Source organism: Taeniopygia guttata, chromosome 12, assembly GCF_048771995.1.
Source record: "Taeniopygia guttata chromosome 12, bTaeGut7.mat, whole genome shotgun sequence".
NCBI classification, from domain to species: Eukaryota; Metazoa; Chordata; class Aves; order Passeriformes; family Estrildidae; genus Taeniopygia; species Taeniopygia guttata.
This window is the reverse complement of record NC_133037.1, coordinates 13,527,647-13,553,842: the sequence shown is the minus strand read 5'-3', so window position 1 is coordinate 13,553,842 and position 26,196 is coordinate 13,527,647. Positions and strand designations below refer to the sequence as shown.

Genomic DNA, 26,196 nt, shown 5'->3' with positions numbered 1-26,196 from the left:
TGTAAAGATTACAAGGAAACGAGAAGCTACATCACAACCAAAAATGTTGATGCTTCTGACTCTGGTTTCACCAGGAAGATCTGTAGTGCACTCACATGGAAAGGAAAATAAACTGTGCCATCCAGCTGTGGTGGACAGTGAGCAGCTGACATAGACACTTTGCCTGCTTTGCTAACACGTCTCAGACTCTGGCTTTGCTTGCTTGTGGCTGGGGCCCTCCATGTCCTCTGCTCTGCTTCCCACAATATCCGAGCTGTGCAGAAGGGAGAGTGTTCTGCAAAGAGAAAATTCAAAACTAGACCTGCAGTAAATAGTATTCCTTAATTTCCAGGGGAAAAAAAAAAAAAACAAAAAAACAAAAAACCCACCAAAAAACCCAAAAACCAAAACAAAAACAAAAACCTAAACCAAAATAAACTGAATTTAGGATAAGCAGAGGCAATATTATCACCTGTAGTGGAGAAATTTGTACAAAAGCAAGCATCAAACTAGAATAACTCTCAGCATGTAAGAAGTCTCCCTGTGCTCTTCCTGTTCTCAAACAAGGATTTCCACACTGCACAGTGTTGAGGGTATAAATGAGGATGTGAATAACACAAAAGCTGCAACATCGCTTTAAAGCATTTGAGAATTCTCCCTGCATGACATTGAAATTCAGTTTATCATGCTGTTTGGACAACTTGGGAAAGGTGAAAGCATCAGAGCAAAGGTCAGGTTAGGGATTTGTGCTTTCTACCTCCCCCTACTGTGCTGATCCTACTCCATTTAAACTTACTAGAGAGTTGTAGCAAATTCTTCCACTGGGATTGTGGTGATTGAAATACGAGTCTCCATGTGAAGATGGGGACATATGAGCCTCACCTGCACTTTAATGCCAGTTATTCACTTCATTTTTGTGGGAGTTGTTACAAGAAGCTTTGTGTGCTGCTCTTTTCATATACAATGTAAATGGGTAGCTGTAGCTAGAGGTTAGTTTGGTATTCAGGGTTATTTTAGTGTTCAGCTCCCAGAGTTTAGATGTACTTTGTACAGCTGTAAGTGAATGAGCTAATTTAATGGAAATTTTATAATATAACTATGTTATATGTCTCATGCCGTGGCATAGGTTAAAGCTGTAGCATTTTTACTCTTCTAGATTTTGGGAATATTTTGATCATGAAAAAGAGGGCTTAACAACAGAGTAAGAAGATTAATTAATTTTTGCTTCCAAAGAAAATACATCTTTCCTTTGCAGAGGTACAGCCTTTACTGGTGGTGGTGGTTTGCCATGCAGAAGGCCTGGAAATGTCTGCACACTGAACAGGGATGCAGTGCACTGAGATGCCCACTGCCTTTACTCTGTTCTACATTGGGAACTGTCTTGAGAGCTGTAGTAATCTGCTCTGAGGGGAACTGAAATAAAATCTTTTCCCTATTCCTTGAGGAAAAGAATAGAAAGTAAAGGGATTAAAATGCACAGTCAGTATGAGATGTTCTCTATATGGCATCAAATTTTCTTACCTGTAGAAAACAAAGCTCAATGTTCAGGCTCTGTAAGAGGATCTTGAGGCTGAAGAAATTAGAATTCATGTGACTGAGCTGACTGTGAGGTGTTTTTCAGAGGTATCCTTATTTTTGATATGAGTTTTTAGTTTTGGTGTTTCAGACTTAATCCATAACTATGGAAAGATTTATTCAATATTCTCTTCAGCTGGTGAGTCTGTGCATCTAATGGTTTAATTGGATCCCTCTGCACATTTTTAAACTGATACTTACTTACAGTTATGGTAGGAAGTCTTATCAATGGATTTAGGAGTCAAATGCAGCTGTATGATACCCCAAATCATCTGCCCAGATGCTGGCTGCAGCCATAATTAATATTACTAATGAAATCTGCAAATTATGCATACAAGATCCACTTTGTAAGCTTTTTCTATTTAAATATAGGGACAGAAACCAAAATTAAGAGAAAGTCCAAAAGGAAGAGCAATGATTGATATTCCCCAAAGAACAGCAAAATTTAGAGACCTCTGATTACACAGAATAAAAACCATGTATTGGTTATCAGGTTATTCCAAGGTAGGCACTCATGTCTCCCATAATCCAAAGCTAAATAACCTTGTAGTGCTGTCCTAGGACAGCCTTATCCTGCTTCTGTACCAGTTTTGGCTCTCAGGTATTGGCAGCACATTCTCAGCTCCTTCTGTTCTTAAGAGAGTGTGAATAATTAGAAGTCAGAATTTGGACCCTACAGTTTAGTAAACATGGAAATCTCAAATGTTTTTTTGTAGAATTTTTTCTAAAAAAGGCCAAATTAACTCAGGGTAATCATCTCAGCCTCATCAGTTCTTACACAAAATAAAACATTTGTTGATATCAGAAACAATTAGTATATTTGTTGATGTTGCTTGAGTAGAATTTTTCTGATTTAAATGAAAGATTTAATATATGTAGAGGGATTGTTTTATATCTCAAAGGATTTTAGAAAGTGAGATAGTATTGTATGCATTCACACTCCAGGCAAGTGTCTTGTAAACAGCCTAAATGCAAATTTGAATAAATTGAAATATAGACTAAGCGTGTAACAATTCTATTTTTAGATGACAGCTTTTGGAGCATTCCTTCATAAAGGGTCCTTCTGCAGGAATTATTTTAATTTGCTGGATTTGCTGGTTGTGGGTGTCTCTCTGGTATCATTTGGGATTCAGTAAGTACTAAACTTACAGTGTGAATGCTTTATTTTTGCTCTGGGGTTTCATACCAAAATCAGTGTTCCAGCTCCTTTTGTTCCCCAGGGCGTGTGGGTGTGCAGGGTCGGGGCTCAGGGCTGGCAGGAGGGATTGCTTTCCATGGAGTGTTGTAATTCATTGCTAAAATGGGCTGGAAACAAATTACTGCTTCCCACAATTACCAGGAGAACGAGCAGGGGCCCCATGACACTGGTGTTGGTACAGGAGGTGTTTCCTGGAGCTTCAGGAGGTTTAAATCCCTTCTCTCGAGCTATTGTCACATCTGCAATCTGATATCATGAGCTTGGTCTTTCAGCATTGACCTCTGGGAATATGGAACTGGACTGTTTAAGGGGAGAAGTTGTACCTAAATCAGGACAGTGAGTGGTAGTGGAGAGGTTTTCTTTATTTTGTTTGGTCAGACTAAACACAGTAAAAGAATCTAAATGTGCTTCTTGATTCATTGAGTGGTTTTTCCATATTAAAAATAACCAGTGAAAGTCTTAGTGACTTAAAGAGAGCAAGGGAGGGTGTCAGGCAGCTGCTCCCCACTCTGAACCCTGCTGGTACCAGACCTCCTACAGCACAAGCTTTCAGTTTCACAGGGTGTTCCCTAAAACACTGTGCATTCTTATTTCCTCAAAATGCAGCCCTAGATACTTAAACAGAGAGAATCAAAGTAATTTGAGACCTTTTAATCTCAAGTTAGTTGGAAATTGAAGGATTCATTGATTTACAGGATTTACACAGTGTCTTCAAAAGAGCTGGTCAACACTGGAAAATACTGTGGGGACGATTTACTCCATTATGGTCTTAGATGAGCTTCTAAGCTGTTAATTCTAAATTTGCTCCAGAAATCAAAATGATTCTTATGGTATTTATGAGATTGATACTGTCTTCTAATAATAAGGAATAAAAAAATGCATTGTATACATATCTTGAGAGTTCTAGTTGGAGGGGTATTTTTCACATTTCAGGAATTTGCAAGGATATTGTTATTCTGTAATACAGTTACCTTAAAAGTAACAGTATAATTTTTTTTTTCTTCTAGATCAAGTGCTATCTCAGTCGTGAAGATTCTCAGAGTTTTAAGAGTCTTGAGGCCTCTAAGGGCAATAAACAGAGCAAAAGGACTTAAGGTGTTTATTTTTATTTTTGAGGTTATATTTCTGTTGGACTGATCCTTCGGTCCTGCCTCAGGTTAAAAATTCTTGCTCAAGAGAAATTTTTCTGCAGAAGTCCACAGAGCAAGGGCAGAAATCAGTTATTGATTCTTAAACATGTCTGGTGTTAGCCAGCCAGGCTCTGCCCACAGTTGGAGCAGTTTGTGTGTGGAGGAGCTGAGGGCAGATTTGGACTGTGATGAGCAACCTGTCATTGCATTTCAGTTGTTTTTCCATAGTGCCTGTGTAATTTCTAGTCAGTTGAGGTTGATGGGTCTGTGTTAACAGACTTACAGACAAATTTAGAAAACATGTCAAATCACAGTGTTAGGTGTAATGCTGGCAACAGCAAAGAAATAGTTTTAAAAAAGAATGTAGAAGTTACTTTTATGATATGTAGTCTGTGACAAATTGCATTGAAACTTATTTTTTCTTTCTTTCCAGCATGTTGTTCAATGTGTCTTTGTGGCTATTAGAACTATTGGTAATATCATGATTGTTACAACTCTGCTGCAATTCATGTTTGCTTGTATTGGGGTGCAGCTGTTTAAGGTAAGACACTCTCAGAACTTACAGTCCATCAAAAAAAGAAAAGCTGAATTGAATTCTTGGTGATTTGCTGCTGGGACTGGGCTGGTCCCATCCTGAACCAATCATAGTATAAGAGCATTTATTTTGCATATTCTCCATTTTGTCATTGCTTTTTGTTTTTATGTGTAGGGAAAATTCTACAAGTGCACTGATGAGGCAAAACAGAACCCCGAGGAATGCCGGTGAGGAGATCTTTGGTCTAAGAATGTGACACATTTTGTTCTGAATAACTTAAACAGGGTGTATGGGCAGGCATTGTGCATGGGTCAGGCTGTTTAGGGTTGTGTAAATTGGAACTGTCATCTTAATCCCACTAGAAAACACAGGTTAGCAAGAAAATAAAACAAACATGAGGAGGCAATGTAAGAAACAGCTTTGAATAGTACATTGAGTAACTCTGAGGTGAGTTCAGTATTTCACTAATGCCAGATTCTTTCCCACAGGGGGATTTACATCGTTTATAAGGACGGAGATGTCGATAGTCCCATGGTCAAAGAGAGGGTCTGGCAAAACAGTGATTTCAACTTTGATAATGTCCTGTCTGCTATGATGGCCCTTTTCACAGTCTCCACCTTTGAAGGCTGGCCAGCGTGAGTGGGCTCTCTGTTTGCACAGCGTTGTTACCAGAGTTGCATTTTCCAGAATAATTCATGATCATTTACCAGACACTTTTGGGCAATAAAGCAGTTTTAAGTGGTGGCGGAAAAAGGGAGGAAATAAAGAAACCTATTATCCTGAATCTGGGCACTTATATTTCAGGAAAAGTAAGAAAAGCTGAACTTTTTTATATTCTTTGATTGCCAGTCTTGCTACATTTGCTATAAGGATCTTCTCCTCAGCTCCAATAGAAATAACAATTCTAGATGCTTATTCATCAGTGGCCCCAAAATAAGGCTAATTTGAAAGTTTTAGGCCTTCAAGTAAACCTTTTACTAAAAAATCAGGCAGAAGTACACTCATAGGAAAATCTAGAAAGAGTAGCTGCCACTCACTGTTTCCCTAAATGAGAAAATTTTATTTGGGGAAATAAACAAATGCATGAAAACTACAAAAGTTGGGTCATTAACTTAATTATTTTAGAAAAAAAAGAATATGACAATGAGTGCTGTGATTCTTCTGGTTTCTGTATTCTTGCAAGCACTATCAGTAAATAGAAGATATCAGTGAACATCAGACCATTTCAGAAACTTGTCCTCTGAGACTAAATATTTTACTATTTTGTCATTTTAATGGTAATAAAGATAAAATTTTGTTTCTTTTTCAGGCTGCTATACAAAGCCATTGATTCAAATGGCGAGAATGTAGGACCTGTTTACAACTATAGAGTGGAGATCTCAATTTTTTTCATCATCTATATCATCATTATTGCTTTCTTTATGATGAACATATTTGTTGGTTTTGTGATTGTTACATTCCAAGAACAGGGAGAACAAGAGTACAAGAACTGTGAGCTGGACAAAAATCAGGTTAAAATAAATAATGATTTCTTAAGCTTTGAAAGTAGCAGTTTTTGTTTATGCATAGAGCTTCCTTTCTGCTTTGGGGCAGAAGAGGGCACCAAACACATAGTATTTATTAATTTTTTTACTATCTGGATATTTATTTAACTGGGTATTCAGGTGGTTGTACCTTTCTGTGAGCCCAACCCTTCTGTGTTTTTGTTGTGAAATGTGTCCACTAAGCTTGTTGGCTTCCTAGCACCTTGCTCTTTGGTGTCACATTAATAAGAATACAGCCAGGTTATCCTAAGGCAGAGGTAGGTTTTACACTAAGAACTGGAAAATAGTTTTTGTGTTCCAAATAGTCTGAAAGTGTCCAAAGTTCAAGTTTTCAAAATGTTCCACTTCTCAGCCCCATTTATTTAGAAGTCCACAGGGGATATTCAGATTAAAATTACAAAAATCTGTCCCCATTTACTGTTTAATCCTTTGACTGAGAAACTCATAAGTCAAAAATGTTAAGGTGTTTTTGGCTGACTGTAACACACTTCATTTAAAGAAAGCCAAGCATGAGACTGCAGCCAGGACTTTTTCTCCACCATGTGCCCTGTTAGTCAAGGCCTGTAAAAAATCATCCAGAGACAAGTAGGAGGCCCAGCCCTGAAGATTTTGGGCACTAATCGATTATGAGATGAATCCATGATGTTCCTACATATGTGATTTTGCTGACCAATTTAACTGAGCTATTAGAAGTAACACCTCCTCAGTATTTATTTTGCTGATACTAGGGTTTTATGCTAGGCAGGCCCATTGGTGGTTGACAAGGGAGTAAAAAAACAAAACATGGTTTAGAGATGACTTAATAGTCTTGCTACCCATACATACTATAATATATTAGTGTATAAAGGCAAAACCCTCCAGAATTTCCATGAGCATTATTTGATTTTTGCATGTGACTGAGTAGTGGATATGGTTAGATACACTTGTAAATAATCAAGGTTTGGTGAGCTCCTTGTGCACTTTAATAATGCTTAATAATAAAAGGCCCTAAATCTATTGGACAGACTGTTTTTGAGAGTTATATTGAACAATTTTCACTTAATGATTGTCTTCCCAGTTGATTATCTGCTGGGTTATAGTCTGACAGTTTTTGCTGTATTTGCTTTTCAGCGTCAGTGTGTAGAGTATGCCTTGAAGGCACGTCCTCTCCGTAGATATATTCCAAAAAATCCTTACCAGTACAAGTTCTGGTATGTGGTGAATTCTACTGGATTTGAATACATCATGTTTGTCCTCATCATGCTGAACACCCTTTGCTTGGCTATGCAGGTAGGAAAAGCAGGAACTCTCTTGAAGCTGTTGGGAAAAATTGAGGGGAAGGATATAGGAGGAATAATGCCTTTAAATTATGGCAAACTGTATTTTTTTATGAAGTAGAATTTAAAAAAAAAGCACTTCTGATCACAGTACTTTTCTGTAACATGTTCTAGTTGTCTCTTTCTTTCCCTAGTATTTCAGATCTTGTTAAGAGAAAGCATGGTTTGAATTCAGTTTACAAAATCATTCTGCTTTTTTCAGTATAGTTGCATACACTGTCCTCTTAAAAATATGCCTCCTACATACTGTGTTATTTTGTGACTACCATACTTCAGGCTTTCTAAGCAGGTGTGATACAAGCCTGTGTAATTTTAAAACCTTGCATATAAAACTTGGGAAAATGCTGTTATCTAATACTCCTCCTTTGAGGGAACAAGTTTCTCTCTGGAGATTCCCTTATGATGTTGAGGAATGATAGTTTTGTTCTGGTCTGTGCCTAAAAAGAATAAATTTAAACAGTTCCATGCTTGACCAGAGATATTCAGCTAATCTTCTATGTATATAGATATGCTTCATACATTTTACTAGAAAATGTTTTCCTATGCTGATTTTTTGTCAACTTTGTCTTAGGCTGCCTTGCTTTCACTTCATATTTAAGCCTTTACTTTTCTAAGTGTTTTATTTTTCATTCACAGCACTATGGACAGTCTAAGCTATTTAATGATGCCATGGACATTATGAATATGGTTTTCACAGGAGTGTTCACTGTTGAAATGGTTTTGAAACTGATTGCATTCAAACCCAAGGTAAGTTTAAGATATGCTTTAATTAGGTCATCACCACAGGAATTAAGTATGATTGGTTTCATACTTCTTGTATATTATTCAAAGAACAAAAAGAACCAACATTTCCCACCCACCTATATCTATCAGAGAAATTATAATAGAAATGTAACTTCATGAAATGAAATGCAGATATCAGAAAATATCTGGAATATTTTAAGGTAATGAAAATGTCCCTTTCTAAATCAGATAAATCATTTCCTGTTACAAGCATTACCACATCTCCTGTTCTGGATGTTACATTCATTACTTGACTCTTATTTAATCTCCAGTAAAGACCTGTATCCTGTATAATTTCCCATTCTAAAATGCAAAATACTTTCCTTACTTTATAAAATATAGCCAAGTATTACAAACATGAACATAAATGATTTACATATGCAATAGCCTTTATAGATTTTTGTTTTCAGCTATATACACATAGTATTTGGTAGAAGGCCCCACACTGAGTGGTTGATTGCTTGTTTTAAAGGGACACTGTCAATATGAATGATGTAAACACCTTTTCAAAAGTAGATTTGCAAGAGAAACTGGTAACTGTAATTCAAAAAAGAAAACTATCCTGTGGTAGTTAATGCAGCCTTTTTGTTCAGTTCTCATACTGCATTTACGAAGTGCAGAAGTTAATGATGAACAAACAGACTAAATCTGTTTTTAGTACAATGAAATTAATGTTTATTCTGGCTATGTAAACGAGTAAGACGTGTTCACCTGCTACACTTGGAATTTGAAAAAAGCCAGATGAGCCATTTGAAGCTTACTGCTCTCAGCATCCAAGGCTGGTACTTTTTCTTTGCCATTGCCCTTCTTTTAGAGCAGCCAGGCTGTCTGCCCGTGGGCTGGCTGTGGGCTGTGCCCTTTGTGAAGCAGCCCGGGCTCTGTGGGCAGCCCCATCCCTGCTCTGAGCTGGGCATTTCTGTGCTGCCAGCACGGCCGCCCGCAGCCCAGGCTGCAGCAGGTGGGCAGCAGCTTTGCAGAGCTGCAACACTATTTCTTCAGCTTGCATTTAGTACTGAGCTTGGCTGTACAGCCTGAGCTGCTTGGTTTAAAGCCAGCTTTATTTTTGCCTGCAGAAGTGAAGAAATTATCCATCTCTTGAGATCTGGTGTTGAGATGTGAACTGTGGAGTTCGGGGTGAATGTTTACCCGCTCTCCCGTGGTCTCGCTCTGCACTGTCCAGTCCATTGTACATTTCTAATGAATTTCTTTGTATTTTTGTGTCAGCTATCTTATTTAAATGCTAAGGGTTTCACACTAAAAATAGCACGATATCAGGCCCCAGAGGAGATAGCTCCGCTGTGTGGACCACAGTGTCATGAGTATGCTGGTTGTGTTTCCTGATCTGTATTTCCTGTTCTATATCCTTGTTTTGCACAGAAGACCTTGCTGCATTTTATCATCTGCTTTTTGAAAGAAGATTGTGAATCCTTGTATGGTTCTCCATGCACTTGTGACTGTAGTCAGAAATAGCAGCTAATGCCAAACTCAGTGGTCTGATCATGAGTGTACAAATCACAGTGCTCCATTTGTACTGTGGGCTTCCTACTTGTTAGCAAATGCAATGTGTTAAAACTGGTCTCTAAGACTCTGTACAATTTGAGCTTTAATTCTGTTGCAACATGCTTTCTATCTGACTGGATGCTTTCACTGTGAGACATCCCTGGATCTGAACCCTGAGAGTTTGAAGTGCAGACACAGAAGGGCCAGTGGAAGGGTCTCCTTTCCTGAATTTTGGTTCCCCATAGGTGCAGAACACCTTAAACATTTTAATTAACAGGATAAGGTTTAAAGACCATGATGATAATCAGAATTTTGGAAGAGACTAATGAGCAGGAAGGGAATAAAGTATATTTAAGGTTGTTCCTGTTATTCTTTGGAGGTTGTAACCTTTTAAATTACCAGATACTCTTTAACAAAACCTATTGGCAACACATATTACATAATTCATTAATAATCAAAAATCAGATAGCAGCCTTAAGCAGAATTTTAATGTCTTTAATCTAAATTTCAAAATAGATGCATGTTTAAAACAACAATTAATTGCTTTAACTCATATTAAAGTTTAATAATAGTAGGAACAATCTGAAACCAAACTTTATGCTTTGCTTTAGGGTCCATGAGGAAAGACGGATAAATTTCTTCTATTTCTTCTAGTCTGTGTCACTGGTGGGTGGGTCTGTTAGGCTAGTCTGACAGAAGAAAGTTTTATCTATTAATTTTTTGCCTTTAAAAAGTTATTTCAGAGATGTTCAAAGCATCAAATAAAAACTCCATTTAACTCTGTAAAAATTGGAATAGATTAAAACCTGTTAGTTTTTATCTCATCTGCTTGACAGTGTCCCCTTAATATGCAGACAAAAGTCCTGTGAAAACGGTGATCTTTTGGTTTTGCTGGTCATATAAACTTAAGACTACTATAAATTATTGATGCTCTTCCTATGATATTGTGTTGTGTAAAACCAAGGCACTGCAGACTGCCTTGCAGCTCTGAAATACATAAAACCTGAAGAAGTGCTCAATAGTAAAGGTGACGCTGAGTGTCTGGCACACTTGACTGGGATATTGGATCACACAAGGCTTTGCAGAATGAGGCCCTAAATTTTCCAAGAGAGGACTAAAAGAACTAAAATATTTATGTGGTAGATGTATGGAAACATATTTTGTTGCTAATTCTCTATGCCTACCTATTCCCCAGGATTTGTGATTTTGTCCTTTGGCATTTCTCAATGAGCAAATTTTTCATAATATAAGCTAAAAGAACAAGTCTTTTTCCTCACATTTGCTAAAATCTGTTACTCAGCATGGTTCAGTGCCGTTCAAAACAAAATCCAGCTATGGAATAAAAAATAATTCATCCACACATACCGTATGTACAGCCTCCTGGTAGCCAGTTGTTGCTTAAACTTGTAATGATTTTCCATGTCGTTTTACATCAGATTTTTGTAAGAAAAAAGGAAAGATGGCTAGTAAGTGAATTGATCTTGGGTCCTTGCAGTGGTGAAAACAACTTATTTGCATGATGTTTATTTGCTGTGACTTGTCCATTCCTCCCTTTTCCAAAACCATCTTTATTTTCTCTTAGTTTTTTGTTTATTTGTATGCTTTTGCTTTACATATTAGTTTGAACAATATTTGTCTATACTGATGGAAAAGGTTTCATAAAATAAATAAATAAATGTGTAAATTATTTTAGCTGTAAAGTGTTTTAGCTGTATTGAATCAAAATGTGATTTTTTAATTTCAGTGCTTTATCTTGTAGCATGTCTAGTAAAGTAACTTTTTCTGTAGCTGAAATTATCCTTTATTTGGAGGAACTATTTTGGTTCCTTTGTAGAGAAAGATGGATAGCACAGCTCAGGATCATGCTGATTATGTGTTTGCTGTTTGCCAGTAGTCTCTTCTTTTGTGTATATATAGATAAAATATTGGTATTCTAAAATCAAGGAAGATACTTAGAAATAAGGAATGCGAACGGTCAGAAAATATGATGAGAGCAGCTCCCTTTCTTTGGTTGGCAGCTGCTAATCTCATTAGGATTATAAATTTCAGTATTGTTGGGGTGCTTCAGTGTGCTTCTCAGTAAAGCTTTGGGAATGGCTTGTTCCCATGAGCAGGAAGAGTAAGGAGGGAGCAGCAGGGAATTGTGCAAGAGCTCTTTGGAGTGGAGCAATTTTTCAGGAGGCCAAATCCAAGAGCACTGGCTTTTGCCCCAAAACTGGAATTGATGGTTGATCCCAAGAAACCAGAGAAGTGCAAAGGGTTGTAGGGATAACAATACTCTGATCTATTTTCCTCTTTCAGCCCCTTTGAAGGAATGATGGTAGCAGTTTGTGTTTTAAAAAAGTAGCATTAGGAACATAATGAGCCTTTCCTAACACTGCTTCCTCTCCAGGAATGTGGAGCTGTTGTCTACTGTAGCAGCTCTCTCATAGTCTCCATGAGGAAATTTCCACTCAAAATAAGCCTTTTTTAAAATATTATTGTAATCAGGTGCATTAAACAGTGAAATTGCTAGAAATTCTAAAATCTTGAGAAAAATATCAGTCCCATTCTAAAATCGGTTTTGGAACTGATTTTTCTTTTCTCTGCTAACAAATCATGTAATAACTTAAACTACTCAGCTAAAACATTATCTTAGAGCAAAGAGTGTAATAAAAAGTGTAACTAGATATAAGGTTAGATTAGCACGTTTGTAATTTTAAACTTCTTGCTAAATGTATTATTTTAGAGCTTCAATAGTGGCTGAGAAGTCCATATTTTAAAATTAATTACCAAGAAATGTACATGTACAAAATGTACATTCCAGATTTTCTCATGTGATGCACATTCTTTAGTCATGGTAGACTGATAATTTTATATATATCTGAATGAGGTAAAGAGCAAGTTCAGTAATTTTTGCAGCTCTGGATTTCTATAATAAGTAGGAAAAAGCCCCATATTGCAGAAACCTGTGGTCTCCATAGTTATCTTAACAATTGTAATACATCTTGATTTGTTCCACACTGGAACCTACCTGGAGGATTCTTCTGAAGTACCTCTTTGCTCAAATGTGCTGTTTTATGCCCACAGTCAGCCAATTGCATTATAGACCTTTATAACCTTTGCAGCCATGTCCCAGGAACACACATGTGAGGAATATTTAAAGGCATAAAATGTCAGAAGGGTGATGAAGCAATTGATGAAAATTTTCAGACACTGAAATTGATGGGTTTTCAGACACTGAACTGGCTGCACCAACCCAAAGCATTAAGAAATAGTTCATGTTGCTGTAGTTCACTGCCTTCACTGGCTACAGAATCACCCTCTGACTTCAAATGTAGGAGTTCCTATATTAGACCTAGTTTATGAATAGAAGATTAAGTCAGTTCTCTAATCCTTATGCTCAGTTTCACATTAATTACTGTGCATGTTTAACCAGTGATGAGATGTGACCCTTTGAATATTTTTACCAACCACTTAGATCAGGCTATCACAAACTCCTTGATGATAAGGAAGTTTCAATTGGCTTGGTCTTGCAGAAATATAATGAAAGGAGTCTTGTTGTCCTCATTAGGGTATTTATGTTAGAATTTTTCAGCCTTGCTAGAAGCCCAAAACCAATTTTGGATGATGGCTTGCTTGCCAACATCGTGCTTTTCTGATGGTGTGTTCTGCATGTGTAGAGTGTGTGTACGTCTGTGTGTGTGTCTGTACATGTATATATATAACTATATATATACACACACATGCACATATATGTTGCTTTTCCTTCAGTAGGCAATATTGTTTGGTTTTGTTTTGTTTTCTCATTAGACCACAGGTTTTGTTTAACTAATTTCTGTTTATGCAAAACTAAACAGAAGTATGCAAATATTTGACATTTCATGTGTAATCACAAACGTTTGCACCCTGCCTGCTCTGTTCAGGGCTATTTTAGTGATGCCTGGAATACGTTTGACTCCCTCATCGTTATTGGCAGCATAGTAGACGTCGTTCTCAGTGAAGCTGATGTGAGTATATCCCAGCTTACTTTCCCCAGTCCCTACTTCTCTTTCTCTGTCTCCCCACTATTTCCATCATCTGGACAAGTCACAGATTTTGATCTGATGTTTCTAAAGTTTTGAGTACAGACCAGTCATAGGTCAATTATGTTGATATGGGAAATAAATAGCCTTTTTTTTCTACCAATCTTTTTTAGCTATGAAAGGGAAAGTTTAGATTGTATAGTGGTACATCAGAGAAGCCTAGAGTGTTTCTGTGTTATAACACTGTCCTTTTCTTCTCTTTTTCTGTTTGTGTTTTTCTCTTGCTCTCTTTCTGCTGAATGCTTGTCCTAACAGCACTATTTCACTGATGCATGGAACACTTTTGATGCCTTAATTGTTGTTGGTAGCGTCGTTGATATTGCTATAACAGAAGTTAATGTAAGTAGCAACTGTTCATGCACTAAAAATTAATTACTGTCATCAAGAAATACAGAAAATGTAAACTTAATCCCAAAAAAGTCCTTTTTTATAAAAGTATGTTTAATCCTGGAATCAAAGACCAAAACACTGATACAGATGCGTGTACAAACTGCTGTAATTTATTTATATATTTTTATAGCTGCACATGCACACAGCACAGTGAGACAATAAAAATTGTTTTTCTATATATGCACAGAAAATATTTAAAAAAAGTAAGTTGATGTTACTATCTTACTTGAAGCCCATTGCTTTTTGTAGATAACTTGACCAAGATAATTCAAGATTCTGTAAGTTTTCATTGGCTTTTTTTAACAAATGATGATTTCTTTTTCTGTGAGAGGTTTGGTTTGGAGAGCATTCATATCTCATGAGGTAGCAGAAGAAGGCCACATAGAAAGTCAGTCTTTCCATGCTGTGGAAAATAGAATGTTTATTTTTTTCCCAGTCCTTTTGCTTTTCATATCCTGCAGTAAGTGTTTGGAAGTTTGAATTACTCTTAAAGGACTTGGAAAACTCTGTCATTTACCAGAATTTTGTCTGATAGCTATTGCACATGATAGGTGTTTGAGCAACATATTCACCTTGAAATTGCTTCCTGGTCCTGTGTTAAACTGTGAGAATCCAATAACTAGCTTACTTTTTGGAAAGAAAATGGAGAAGATGAGAGAACATGGGAGCAGAAAATTTTATCCTGACCTTTAGATTTCAGACTGATTTTTCTCAGTTCTGTGGGGATGGATCTTTCCGTGAACTGAAGGAACCTGAGCTGACAGGGAGGGTCAGTCAGCCCAGAACTGCAGTGTCCCTTTGAGACTTTTCTTTAAGTATAATTATTCTTCATGGACCACGTTTTTAAAAGCTGCCTCTGCTTTATTTTTGATATTTTTTTAACCCTCTGTTTTGTTTAGTTTATGGTTTGTTTTATTTCTCTAGAAAAGTTTTGCATTTAGACTTACAGCTCAAGTATTTGCAATTTACCCACAATTTCCATTCATAGTAATACAGGTGTAGGTGAGCACAGGATTTGAGCAGTGTAAAAAGACAAATCACTTAGAATGGCTTTCCCTCATAACTGCAAAAGGAATTTGATTGTGAAGAGATTGAGGGACAGCCCAGAGGTGTGTCCATGACCAAAGCAGACGTGCCTGTATTCAGCAGCATATGGGCAGTGTTAATTGGACAGCACTCCTTGTAAACACTGGGATTTAGCAATTCTCACAGCTCTCTTTAAAATATTCTGGAGACCAAGTAATGATATCCAAGATAAGTACACACCACAGTCAACAACCAGCACTGCCATTTCTTAGTTTTCATGTTATTCTCACAAGAGAAAAAAATGCTCATCTTTGATTTCTTTTATTTTTGCACAGCAGACTCTCTGTGTACTAAGCATTGTCTGTTTCTGGTCTTGCCACTTTTCTGTGCTTTGTTTGTGCAAGTCAAGAAGGTATTATGGTTTCTAAATATTTCTGGCCTTGATTTCCCATTTTCAACATGAAACGTTTATTGTTGCAGAGTGTCCAGGGAAATTTCTTAGATTTTTACTTTAATTGTTTTGATTCTACTGAACTATTCCTACAGGAGTAGTTTAGTGTAAATTTCTGTCATCCAGATTCAGTATTTCAGAATCTTTTCCTCAATATTTTTTCAGCATTCTAAATTGTGCCATTCCACCTGTACTTGTTATCTAAGGCTGGCAGTGATCCTGGGAAATCTACGTCTCTGCTGAGATGTTAATGAGACTTTGCTTCCAATGGGATTTCAAGCATGATTCAAACAGCACCTATGAAAATTCCCACTAGAGAAACTTCTTAATCTGAGGAAGCTCAGACTTGTTTGAGGGCTGATTTGGAGTAGAGTAAATCACCAGCACTGACAGAAAATCAGATCTTGTCACAGTTCTAATGGCAGGGGCAAAACCAGCTTGATTGAGCAGTGCAAAGGAGACCTGAGTGTGAATATTTCATGTCCTCAGTGTGAACTAAACACTGCTATGGGATCACAGATGGGGTTGCTGGGATTGCCCCGTGCTGTGGAAACAGCTCAGCATCACCTGGGGATGCTTAGATCTTGTGCAAAGGCCAGTGAGCTCTTCTAGCACACAACAACTGACCCAGTTTTTTACAGGAGAGTGGATTAGACTGTCTAGGTACACACACTGCCTTGATTTCACTATTAAATACTGGAAAATAAATGTAATCACTTTTATTTTGTTAATTTTTTAAACATTTTATAGGAATATATATGCTTCCCTGAGGCTGATTCTTCTGATCCAGTAACCTCCCATTCTCACATAATCCAGGAAATTACTATGATTTGAATATTTTTGGTGCCTGTGGAATTCAGTCTTTAATGTATTAACCAGTTTACAGGATTGCTCAGAATTCTCAAGGACTGGATCAGTGACCAATTCAAGAAATGAACCACCTCAGAGCAACATATATTTTGGCAATAAAATATTGTCTGTGATTATCTTTTTAATTTTCTCTTTTATTTGATATCACTTCCTTCAACCTCCTTCTTTGATGAACCTAATTGGTTTTCATGTTCATTTTATTTTTAGAAATTATTAGAGGCAAGTATATATAAGTAAATATACATGTGGTATAGCAATAAAAAAATTAAAATCACTACTAAAACCTAAATCATTACTTCTGGGTTCTGTGGCCTTTTGTTTTCAGAAACCTTCACATGTCATGCAAGATCTTGTGTGGTCATAGAAATGGTTATTTTTCAATTAAAAATGCAGAATAATGATTGGCAGACACAAAGTGTGGTCAGTCCAGTCTTGGGAGAGGGACGTATATAATTTATGAGAAAGAGAGAAATAAACTGGAAATAAAATCTGAATAAATAAGTTGTTAAAAGGAAATAACACATGAGTTTCAATCTGGCCTGTCTGTATAGAAATGATCTTATTTGTCAGCTCAGAAGCCATTTGGATGACCAACATTGAATGACTTAGAAGCATGATCACATTGTTGCAGTAGTGGTTGTGAAGGTTTTAATTCACATTTTTTAAGTTTCTTTTACCATTCATGTGCTGCCAAAATGTTGAGAAAATAATGGAGATTTCCCTTTCCTCATCTTTTACGTTAATTGTTAATGCCATCTTTATAGGACTGATTTTATTCTGCACATAAAAAAAACCCTTCAGGTTTTCTGCTGAAATAGGGCTTAAAGGAACAGCATTTATGCCTTCCTCCTGAGCCCCCAGGAAAACCCACCTGTCTTGAATCCTGATCTTGTGCTCGTGTGGAGGAGTGGAGTAAAGCCCCATGTCTGCCTCCTGTAAGAGATTCAGGATTCAGCTTTGAACAAGAGCAGTCCAATTTAGTTTGAGTACAACTTTATGCACCCCTATCATATGTTAGAACAGCTGCTGGGGTTAGTAATTTGTATTTTTGGATCCTGTTGATATATTTTGTAAACTTTTGCAGACATCTCTTTTTAGGCTTAAGGGTAGGTCAGAAAACTATGTTCTCATACAGCTTTTCTTTCATTAGTGTGAAGTCTTAGTGCAATATCAAATCTCTGCAGTGTTGTAATATCTAATTTAGAGCCAGAAAGATTTTTTTAATTTTCATTAGTTATCATATAATAACATATTAATTGTGAATTTAGAACTTAAATACACATTTTACAAGGGAAGAGGCACTTATAAAAATATTTTCAGGGGTTTCTCACATTGATTTAAAATTTTAATTAGTTGATGTCTATGGACATTTGGTTCATGTTGAACAGGGAATATAGAGAACACTAATAAGACCACAAAGAAAATTTCTTGCTCACATCTGAATTGCAGTAACTATTCTCAGAAAAAATTGTGTGTGTTTATGCACATGGACTCACAGCACACATTTCTGGAGATATTTTGGCAACCTGAGTGTTTTGCTATATATGCTATTGTCATCATGTGTGTTTGTCATTCAGTTGCTTCCTTCTTTAATTATGGTGATGAGGACATTATCATCACATGTCATTTGTTCTGACATACTCTTGGACCCTTTGGCACAATATGTAAAAAAGAAGCTTTTGACCAACACCATTTACTAACATCACTGGTTTTCACCATATTTATTTTTTGTTTAAGCACAGAGTTTGCTTCCAAGGCATGATACAATCTGTTTCACACTGTTCACAGTTTGACACTGAAGTTCTTTATAGTCAGGATGTTTATTTTTAACATTTGTTGCAAACATTTGTGTAACAAGGAGTTCCTGTTTAGGAAATGTGATACATTCTTCATAAGCAGCATTAGTACTTGACCAAAATTGGTAGCAGGTTGCAAACATGTTCATCAGTGAGTCAGAAATTTAGGTTGATCATTGGTTATATTATTTTGTGGATTGGGATTGCTTGAGGAAGAAAACTGTTGTGTTGCACTTCAATTAAGTGAAAAAGAAAAATCATATATTACTGCCTATTTGAAGTATTTAAGGGCTGGCTCAAGATTCCAGGGTTGTGAAGAGCTTTGCTGACCTGGGCTCTGATGTGGCTGGTCCATGGCTGACAGAACGGGCAGAACAACGAGGGAGTGTCTGTGCTCATTCCCCTCACTGTCTGTCAGCCAAGCAGGGAAAGCAGAAACTATTTATTCCAGCTGGGACCATTACCAGACAGAAGCACACCTGTCATCTTAGGAATCCCCAGTTTTTGGGGGACAAAAAAGTCCTAGTAATGATCAGCCAGTCCCAAAGCATTTGGGACTAAGTAGCATTGGAATAATTGGTGGAAAATGAGGGGAAAGATCAAAAGATGAGGCTGGAGGTAGATTGTCTGGCCACAGGTAATATTTTTATTTGCCATCTTATATCTTTATTTGCCTGTCAGCAGATACCATCCCTCTGCTCAGCCTGTCCCCCTCAGTCTCAAGTCCATTCTAATACCTCCCTACATGTACAAAATCAAAATGTGCCAGCCTCTTATGTGTGTGTGTGTGCACATAATGTCACTGGGGCTGCAAACCAGGCTGTGTGCTTGGGGACTGTCTGGTTTTCCCTTATCTGTAGGAAGTAGACACTCTGTCAGTCTGTCTGTTATTGCTGCTGAAGATTGTCTTATCTTTATCTCAGTTTCCCAGACCTGAGCATTGCTTCATGCTGGATGGACACATGTAACCATTAACTAATTTTTTCTCCCAGATGAGCATTTCCTTTATAAATAAGTATGAATAATGGAGTTATTTTGTGGTATATCACTACACTACCTTCATTAAAATTGCTAATAGTAAAATTAACTAAGCTGCTGTATTATCAGAGGGAAATGCCAAAGAAGGTAAAAAGTAGATACACCCTAAAATGTCAAACCCAAAACACTTGCCCACTGATGAATACTTTCAGCTTCAGTAAGAAAACCTCCTCTTGTATCAGGAGTTCTTACTTTGTTTCTAGCATTTATCTCCACCTTGGCATTATTGTACAATTTGCTTTTTGTGAACAGAGTGTTTTTACTTTTCATTACTGGCCTGCACTTTCCAGTGTCCATAATTTGTAATCTCTTGCATATGACATCCTAACACTCCCCAGCAGCCTCAGATCAGCCATCAGAAACAGGCAATTAGGGCTTCTTAGTCCAAAGAGGGATTTGTGAGGGGAATGTGCATTGGGCAGTCCTGGGCGTACACCACTGTGCAAACACAAATCCCTCCAGTGACCTCCTGACAAAAAATAAAATGAGGGATCATCATTCCAGAGCACCTCCAGTAGAACTGATCACAGAGTTTGGGTAATCTGACCTCTGCATCTTTAAAAGTGAGAATTAAGTAATTACTAAGAGGGTTATATGTAGAAAACATTGTTTTTACTGACTTTTCCTTGTGAGAATTTTTTTTTCCATAACCGAGATATAATGCAAACTCATTAATTTTTTGTTTGTAAAAGTGATTAAATAAAAATATGAAGGACCAAAGTATCCTTTTTCTGGTGTTATCTATCCCATTATATATTGACATCCTTATACTGATGCTAACTTATTTGGGACCCCATCCTGTTCCCATAAAATGCAGTGGGAAAAATTCCCAAATGCTAAATTGAGAAATGTGAAATTTTATTTCATTTATTTTAGTGTCAGTTTGTGATGATACTGCAATTTAATCTGATCTTTATCTGTCAAATACTATGTTCATATTTTGATCATACAAAATACCAAAGCAAATTAAGTAATTTGCTCACTATTTGAGAGACAATCAAGCTCAACCTGAGTCAGTCACCAGAGATTAATATGACATTTCAGGCTTCATCTGCAGAAGGTGTAATTAAACTTTTTTTCTTTAAAGCTTCAGATTTAAAGGATTTTTTTTTTTCTGTGCTAAAAAGTCAGTAGCAGTGTGGGTCTGTGAGCACTGGTACAGGTTTGGGATTGATTTAGGTAGTCAGCTTTGCAAGATTGCTTACATGATCTGTGATATTCTGATATTTATGGTGTTTGTGATAATGAATTTTTTCTTAATTATATTTTGATGATTTTATTTCAAATTCTTGAAATATACAGACAATTTCTAATGAAGCAGTTGTCTTCCCTTAGCAGCAAATTTTCCATCTATTTTATATTAGTTCTCAGAAAGTTTAGATGTTACAGCCAGTTTTACAAATACTCTGCTTGCTGAAGTTTAACAAGGAGATTTTGGTTTTTGTTAATTTAATACATAAATTTAGTAATAATTCCTTTTACAGTTAAAAACCTCTTTGTTTCAGAATATATTGATATCCTGTCAGTAGGGCAGTAATGTATCCATATGTAACTTGCACATAGTTGAGCAAACCACTATTTTTACCTCATTTTCCCCTCTTGAGGCCTTTATATGAAATATGTTTTGAAAAAAATAATAGAGAACATAATCAGTATTTTAATAACAATCTGATTTTTTAAAAGTACTACCTCTTGTTGCTTTTCTTTGCCATAATAAGTTTGCATAATATATTTTCAACAGAATTGGCTCCTTTCTTTTCCCTTCCTTCTCCTCAAGTTTTATCTTGAGTGCCAGCAGTCTGTGAGATTTGAGTAGGTGAAGTGTGGCACTGAGTGTGGCTGGTGCATCCACAGCGTGCTGGGAGCAGCTCTGGGGTGGCACTGTGCTCATTGCTGCTCTGAGTGACAGGAATTGTTGAAAGGTGCCTCTATAAAAGCAGGATATTTCAGGCAAGAGGGTAAGACTCATCACTGGGATCTAACATCCAGAATCCTGTTTTTTCTAGTGCTATAAATGTTTTTAAAGACACTCCAATTTTGGAAGAATCTGCTGCGAGTTTGTCATTGCTCAAGCAAGCCGAGAACATTGGTCCTTTAAGCTTTGCTGCCTGCTCTGCAAAGTGTGTGACCATTTAGACTCTCACTAAAGTTTCTTCAAAAATCACACAGAGAGACTAAAAGGAGAAAAGTGAGATGTTCCTCGCAGCATACAGAGTTTGGCTCTGTGAACAAGAAGTCGTGTGAGCCTCTCTGCTCCTTGTAGCACCTGAGGGCTGCACAGATCTGTTCCAAAAGGATCAATGAAATCCTGATCCCTTTGTCCATGCCTGATCCTGCTCCCTCAGCTCAGGTGTGGGGAGGGAGTTCAAGAGTGGCCTCCAGGGCGTGGGGCTAAGGACGTTTGTGTGTCCCTTTGTCCTTGCTGGGCATGGCAACACCAGAGCTCCTCACTGAGCCACCCCACGGGAATTCACTTTGCTCTAAGGGTGATACACACTCCTGGTGTGATACCAAACACAATTGCTTGGCTCTGGTTAGATTCCAGTGATGGAATAATTAATCTTCAAAAAGAGCAGAGCAGAAAAGGACCTTGAAAGGCTAGTTTTGCCCCAAAGCTTTGTTCTTTGAGTCTTAGGTGGACTTCCTGCTATGATTTCATACAACATGTGGAAATTGATGGCTAACATTTTTTGGCCTATGTAGGACCAGATCTTTTATTTTGTATTTACTTTCCACTGGATCTTTTAAACATGTTTTATACGAGCAGTTTTTATTATGAGTCAGCCAACAGTGTTTTAGCATGAGTTAGCCAGCATGAGTAGATAAGAGGATGGTTTAATAAGGGAATTAATGTTTTGTTCAGGACCTATATTGAGTTGAAAGGTGTTAATTTTCATTTAGACATTTAAAATGTTCTTAATTTTGCTTATGGTTAAGCTAACTTTTTAATCTTTTATTTGATTTTAATATTTAATGTTCTTAATTTCTTAAAGCCAAAGCCAACTGAAACAGTCACAACTGATGAGTCTGGGGTAAGATCAGTAAAGCGACCCCAGTGGTTTTGCCTATACTTGAGTTTATTCTTTTTACCATGTCTTTTTTCCACCAAGTTTTTCTGTATTTTTCATTCCTGTCTGACTGCAAAGGTGTTATGCAGTGGTTTGCATTCATTGTCAGTGTTCTATTGGAGTCTATTACAAACAAACCCAATATGATCCTATTAACAAACCAGAAAACTTGGAAATGCATGTGGTGTGTGAAGCATTTCTACAGGTCCTGTGTTTTCAGCATGTAATTTTTCCTTTCATATCATGGTTATCAAGGTGAACAGGCTCTTGAGATGCATTTTCAAATCTTACCTCTTCCACCTTTGCATTTTATGTTGTTTTTCTGGAAGTGTTGCATGTTTGAGTTTGTATTTGGTTTGACTTTTCCTGATGCTCTTCAGAACTCTGAGGACAGCGCTCGGATCTCCATCACTTTTTTCCGTCTCTTCCGTGTGATGAGGTTGGTGAAGCTGCTGAGCAGAGGAGAAGGAATCAGAACGTTACTCTGGACATTCATCAAGTCATTTCAGGTTAGCACAAGTTATTTATTTGCTTTATAATTGCAACCATTTATACATGAAATTTTGGGAAGCAATGCCCTGTATAATGCAAAAAATATTTATTTGATTTAATGTTATCAATAATGACATATTTAAATATATATGCATACTAATGCCAAAATTAATTTTGCCAATTACTTCTGGGAGTCTGAGGGTCATTCTTTGTCATTTAATATTAGCTGTTACTGTGAGGTTTCTATGGTACTTCTGGAAAAAATATTTGGCATGTTCAAAAGAGATCGGATAGGTTTGATGTGCATAGGTCTCATACTTCCACACATTTTTATTAGGTGACTGGAAAAAAAGAATTTAACACATATTTTACATAAAACCAATTTCATAAGTGAAATAGATACTTGAATCATTGTTCCTGAAAACTGATGAATGTGAAGTTAATGAAACTCTGTGACTCTACAGAATGAAGTATCTGTGTGTTAGAATCAGTAATGAAAGTAAAATTAAAACCATTAAAGATGATCCTTCCCTCTGTATTGCTGACAGAAGTAATTTAAAATACAATGAAACTGGTATACATTGCATGCAGCAAAGTATTAGGAATGACAGGTAATAACATTTTTAGTACTTGCATAGAAAGAAAAACCTTGGAAAAGTCTGTGTTGAACAGAGAAATTACTTTTGCAAATGGAAATAGAAATGATGGTGTGAGATTATTAAAAGACAATGCACCTGTCCCTTCTAGGCTCTGCCTTACGTTGCCCTTCTGATAGCCATGCTGTTCTTCATCTATGCTGTCATTGGAATGCAGGTAATTACAGATATTTTTTAGCACTAAGCAACAGTACAGATCTGTCTGAGACAAGATTTCTTAAGTTGCTTATTGAAACATTCCTTTGGTGGTGTGCTATGTATAAGGCAGAACTTTCAGAGTAATGGAAAAATCTTTATTTGGCTCTGATTTTCTTGATCAGGAAATTCCAAAGGACAAGAGAAGAACTTGGTGTGCTGCCTTTTTTCCTTTCCTTGTATATTTGCTATAATTTACTGCACTTATGTGACTATCATGAAAAATCTAAAGTGTAATGAAAGTGTTTTTGTGAAATTTCATGTATCCTGAAGGAAGTTTAGATTTCAAGGCCTACAGCCTCTAACAGCACAGGTCACTGGAATGAGAGTCAAAATTCTGGTTTATTGTAGGTATTTGGAAAAGTGGCCATGAGGGACAACAATCAAATAAACAGAAACAACAACTTTCAGACTTTCCCCCAAGCTGTGCTTCTTCTCTTCAGGTGAGCAAACCTTACCTCTCACTCAGTGCATCCCATTTCACTGATCTATGAAAAATGTGCAAAATGTGTTTGCAAGGGAGAATCAATTGAGCTCAACAAGCATCTCCTGTTTGTGGCTGAGTTTGTGGCTCTTTGGCACAGAGGGTTCTAAGGAGGTGATACAGAAATAAACTCCTTACAGCTCCTGTGAAACTCCTTTGGGAATTCAGGCAGAGCCCAAACCTACAGCCCAGACATCAATCTCTCTGAGCATTGGGAGAGTTGCAAAAGACTCTGCCCTTACTGGTATCTTTAGAAGTGCAACTTGTGTGATAATTTGAAAAAATGAAAAGTTATTGCAAACATAAATAAATAAAATGTTCTTTACATTTACTGAAGGGAATGTAACTTGCAGAAGGGAAATACCAGATGAGCCATAGGAAAAGCTTCCTGATGGTGAAGGCAGCTAAATTTCATGGTGGGGGAGGGGGATTATGGGATTTCCATCTCTGGAGAATTTAAGAAGAAGGCAAACATTTGCCAGGAGTGCTTCAAAATGTCCTGGAGCAAGGAGAGAATGCCATGAGACAGGGGTGCCTCTAAAGGTGACAGCTTGAGCTGTGTCTTGCCTGAGATTCTGTCATTCAGCTCCTGTGCATTATTTCTCACCTGGCTGGAAAAACTGGCAGGACATTCCTTACCTGGCACCAAAGGCATCACCCACTGAGATCTAAGTCACTTGATACCTTTGACACCAGGTAATGAACACAGCTAAAGATGTCATAATTATGTAATTGTCTTTTAAAAATTGGAAATTGTGGGACTGTACACAACAAGCTTTATGCAACTGTGAAAAAAAAGCAATAGCAGAAATTAGAGACAGGCATTTCTTCAACCACAGAGGAAAGCTCATCTTTTACAAATATGTACTTTGAAATTTTATGACAGATTTTCATACACAACACTACTTTTGTACACAGTAACTCCACGGCAACAAGTATTTAACTTGTAAATCACAGTTTGGGGTTACAGTTTTTACATGCAAGCCTTAGTGCATTACTCCACCTTATAAAATGTGTCTGCAATGTCAGATTATGATTGTCATCTTTAAAATTTGCTCTGCACTTTTCTTTAATTAGTTCCCACTCTGAAATGCTCATAGTCTGTCTTTAAATATGTACAGAATGTAACAAATAAATACGTTTTTAATCCATCTTGATCAAATATTGCTGAGTTTATCTTTGTGGTGTTATGAAGGTGTGCAACTGGAGAAGCCTGGCAGGAAATCATGCTGGCATGTTTGCCTGGAAAGCGCTGTGATCCAGAATCTGATTATAATCCTGGGGAAGAATACACATGTGGAAGCAATTTTGCCATCATTTATTTTATCAGTTTTTACATGCTCTGTGCATTTTTGGTGAGTTTAACTGATGCTTATTAACAGCAATGAGCTTTGACATTTTGGCTTTCTTCTGAATGAAGAGTATAGTGTTGAGAAAATGAGTGAAAATCCCATATCCAAAATATTTTGGCAAGGTTATGTATTTCCATAGAAAGTCTTAAATCCTATATTTTCTACCAACTTTTACAGTGAGAGTGGTGAAACACTGGCACAGGCTGCCCAGAGGGGTGGTGGATGACCCCCATCCCTGGGACTACTCAAAGTTAGGTTGGACAGAGACCTGAGCAGCCTGAAGATGCTTATTGCAGGGAATTGGTGGAGATGACGTTTAGAGGTCCATTTCAACCCAAACTATTCTGTGATTCTAAATTCCCATGTGTGAAGCTTTCTTCACACGTGTGCAGAGTGGTTGGCTGCACATTTGAAAGCTGAGCTAGCTGTCTTTTCCTAGCTGGTATTTTATGCATTTCTCAATGGTACCATTAAATATTCATTAATAATGGAGCTGCAATTCCCATGACTGAGCAGTAATGCTCTTTTGTTTAAACTTAGCAGAATTTGGATTTACATCTCTAGAAATGTCCACAAGTGTGGCACATGAGAAATGAACAATAACCTTTCACCCTAATTTGTGGCAGAAATGGATTATTTGCTGTGAAATAATAATTGAATTATGTTTTTCCTCATTGCAGGTGTCAGGTATAAGCTGATTGATTTGTTCTATTCACAGTAATTATTCCCTTGAAAAGGAGAGTGGTCCAACAAA

General features: G+C 37.1%; 1 protein-coding gene across 16 annotated transcripts in view; it reads left to right on the top strand.

Annotated features, from left to right (window-relative positions):
- Positions 1 to 26,196, top strand: part of CACNA1D (calcium voltage-gated channel subunit alpha1 D) — a 159,136-nt gene that overhangs the window by 105,122 nt on the left and 27,818 nt on the right. For 8 of the 16 annotated variants that reach the window (XM_030283229.4, XM_072934829.1, XM_030283230.4 and 5 more), the window contains 15 exons: positions 2,580 to 2,686; positions 3,760 to 3,847; positions 4,316 to 4,423; positions 4,592 to 4,644; positions 4,906 to 5,052; positions 5,727 to 5,928; positions 7,072 to 7,230; positions 7,914 to 8,024; positions 13,466 to 13,549; positions 13,880 to 13,963; positions 22,189 to 22,227; positions 22,644 to 22,772; positions 23,503 to 23,568; positions 23,958 to 24,049; positions 25,286 to 25,445. In XM_030283229.4, coding sequence (XP_030139089.1) covers positions 2,580 to 2,686; positions 3,760 to 3,847; positions 4,316 to 4,423; positions 4,592 to 4,644; positions 4,906 to 5,052; positions 5,727 to 5,928; positions 7,072 to 7,230; positions 7,914 to 8,024; positions 13,466 to 13,549; positions 13,880 to 13,963; positions 22,189 to 22,227; positions 22,644 to 22,772; positions 23,503 to 23,568; positions 23,958 to 24,049; positions 25,286 to 25,445 — 1,629 coding nt within the window. The remainder of the gene's footprint in view (positions 1 to 2,579; positions 2,687 to 3,759; positions 3,848 to 4,315; positions 4,424 to 4,591; positions 4,645 to 4,905; positions 5,053 to 5,726; positions 5,929 to 7,071; positions 7,231 to 7,913; positions 8,025 to 13,465; positions 13,550 to 13,879; positions 13,964 to 22,188; positions 22,228 to 22,643; positions 22,773 to 23,502; positions 23,569 to 23,957; positions 24,050 to 25,285; positions 25,446 to 26,196) is intronic. The other 8 variants (XM_030283234.4, XM_030283233.4, XM_072934831.1 and 5 more) reach the window with 4 other exon arrangements.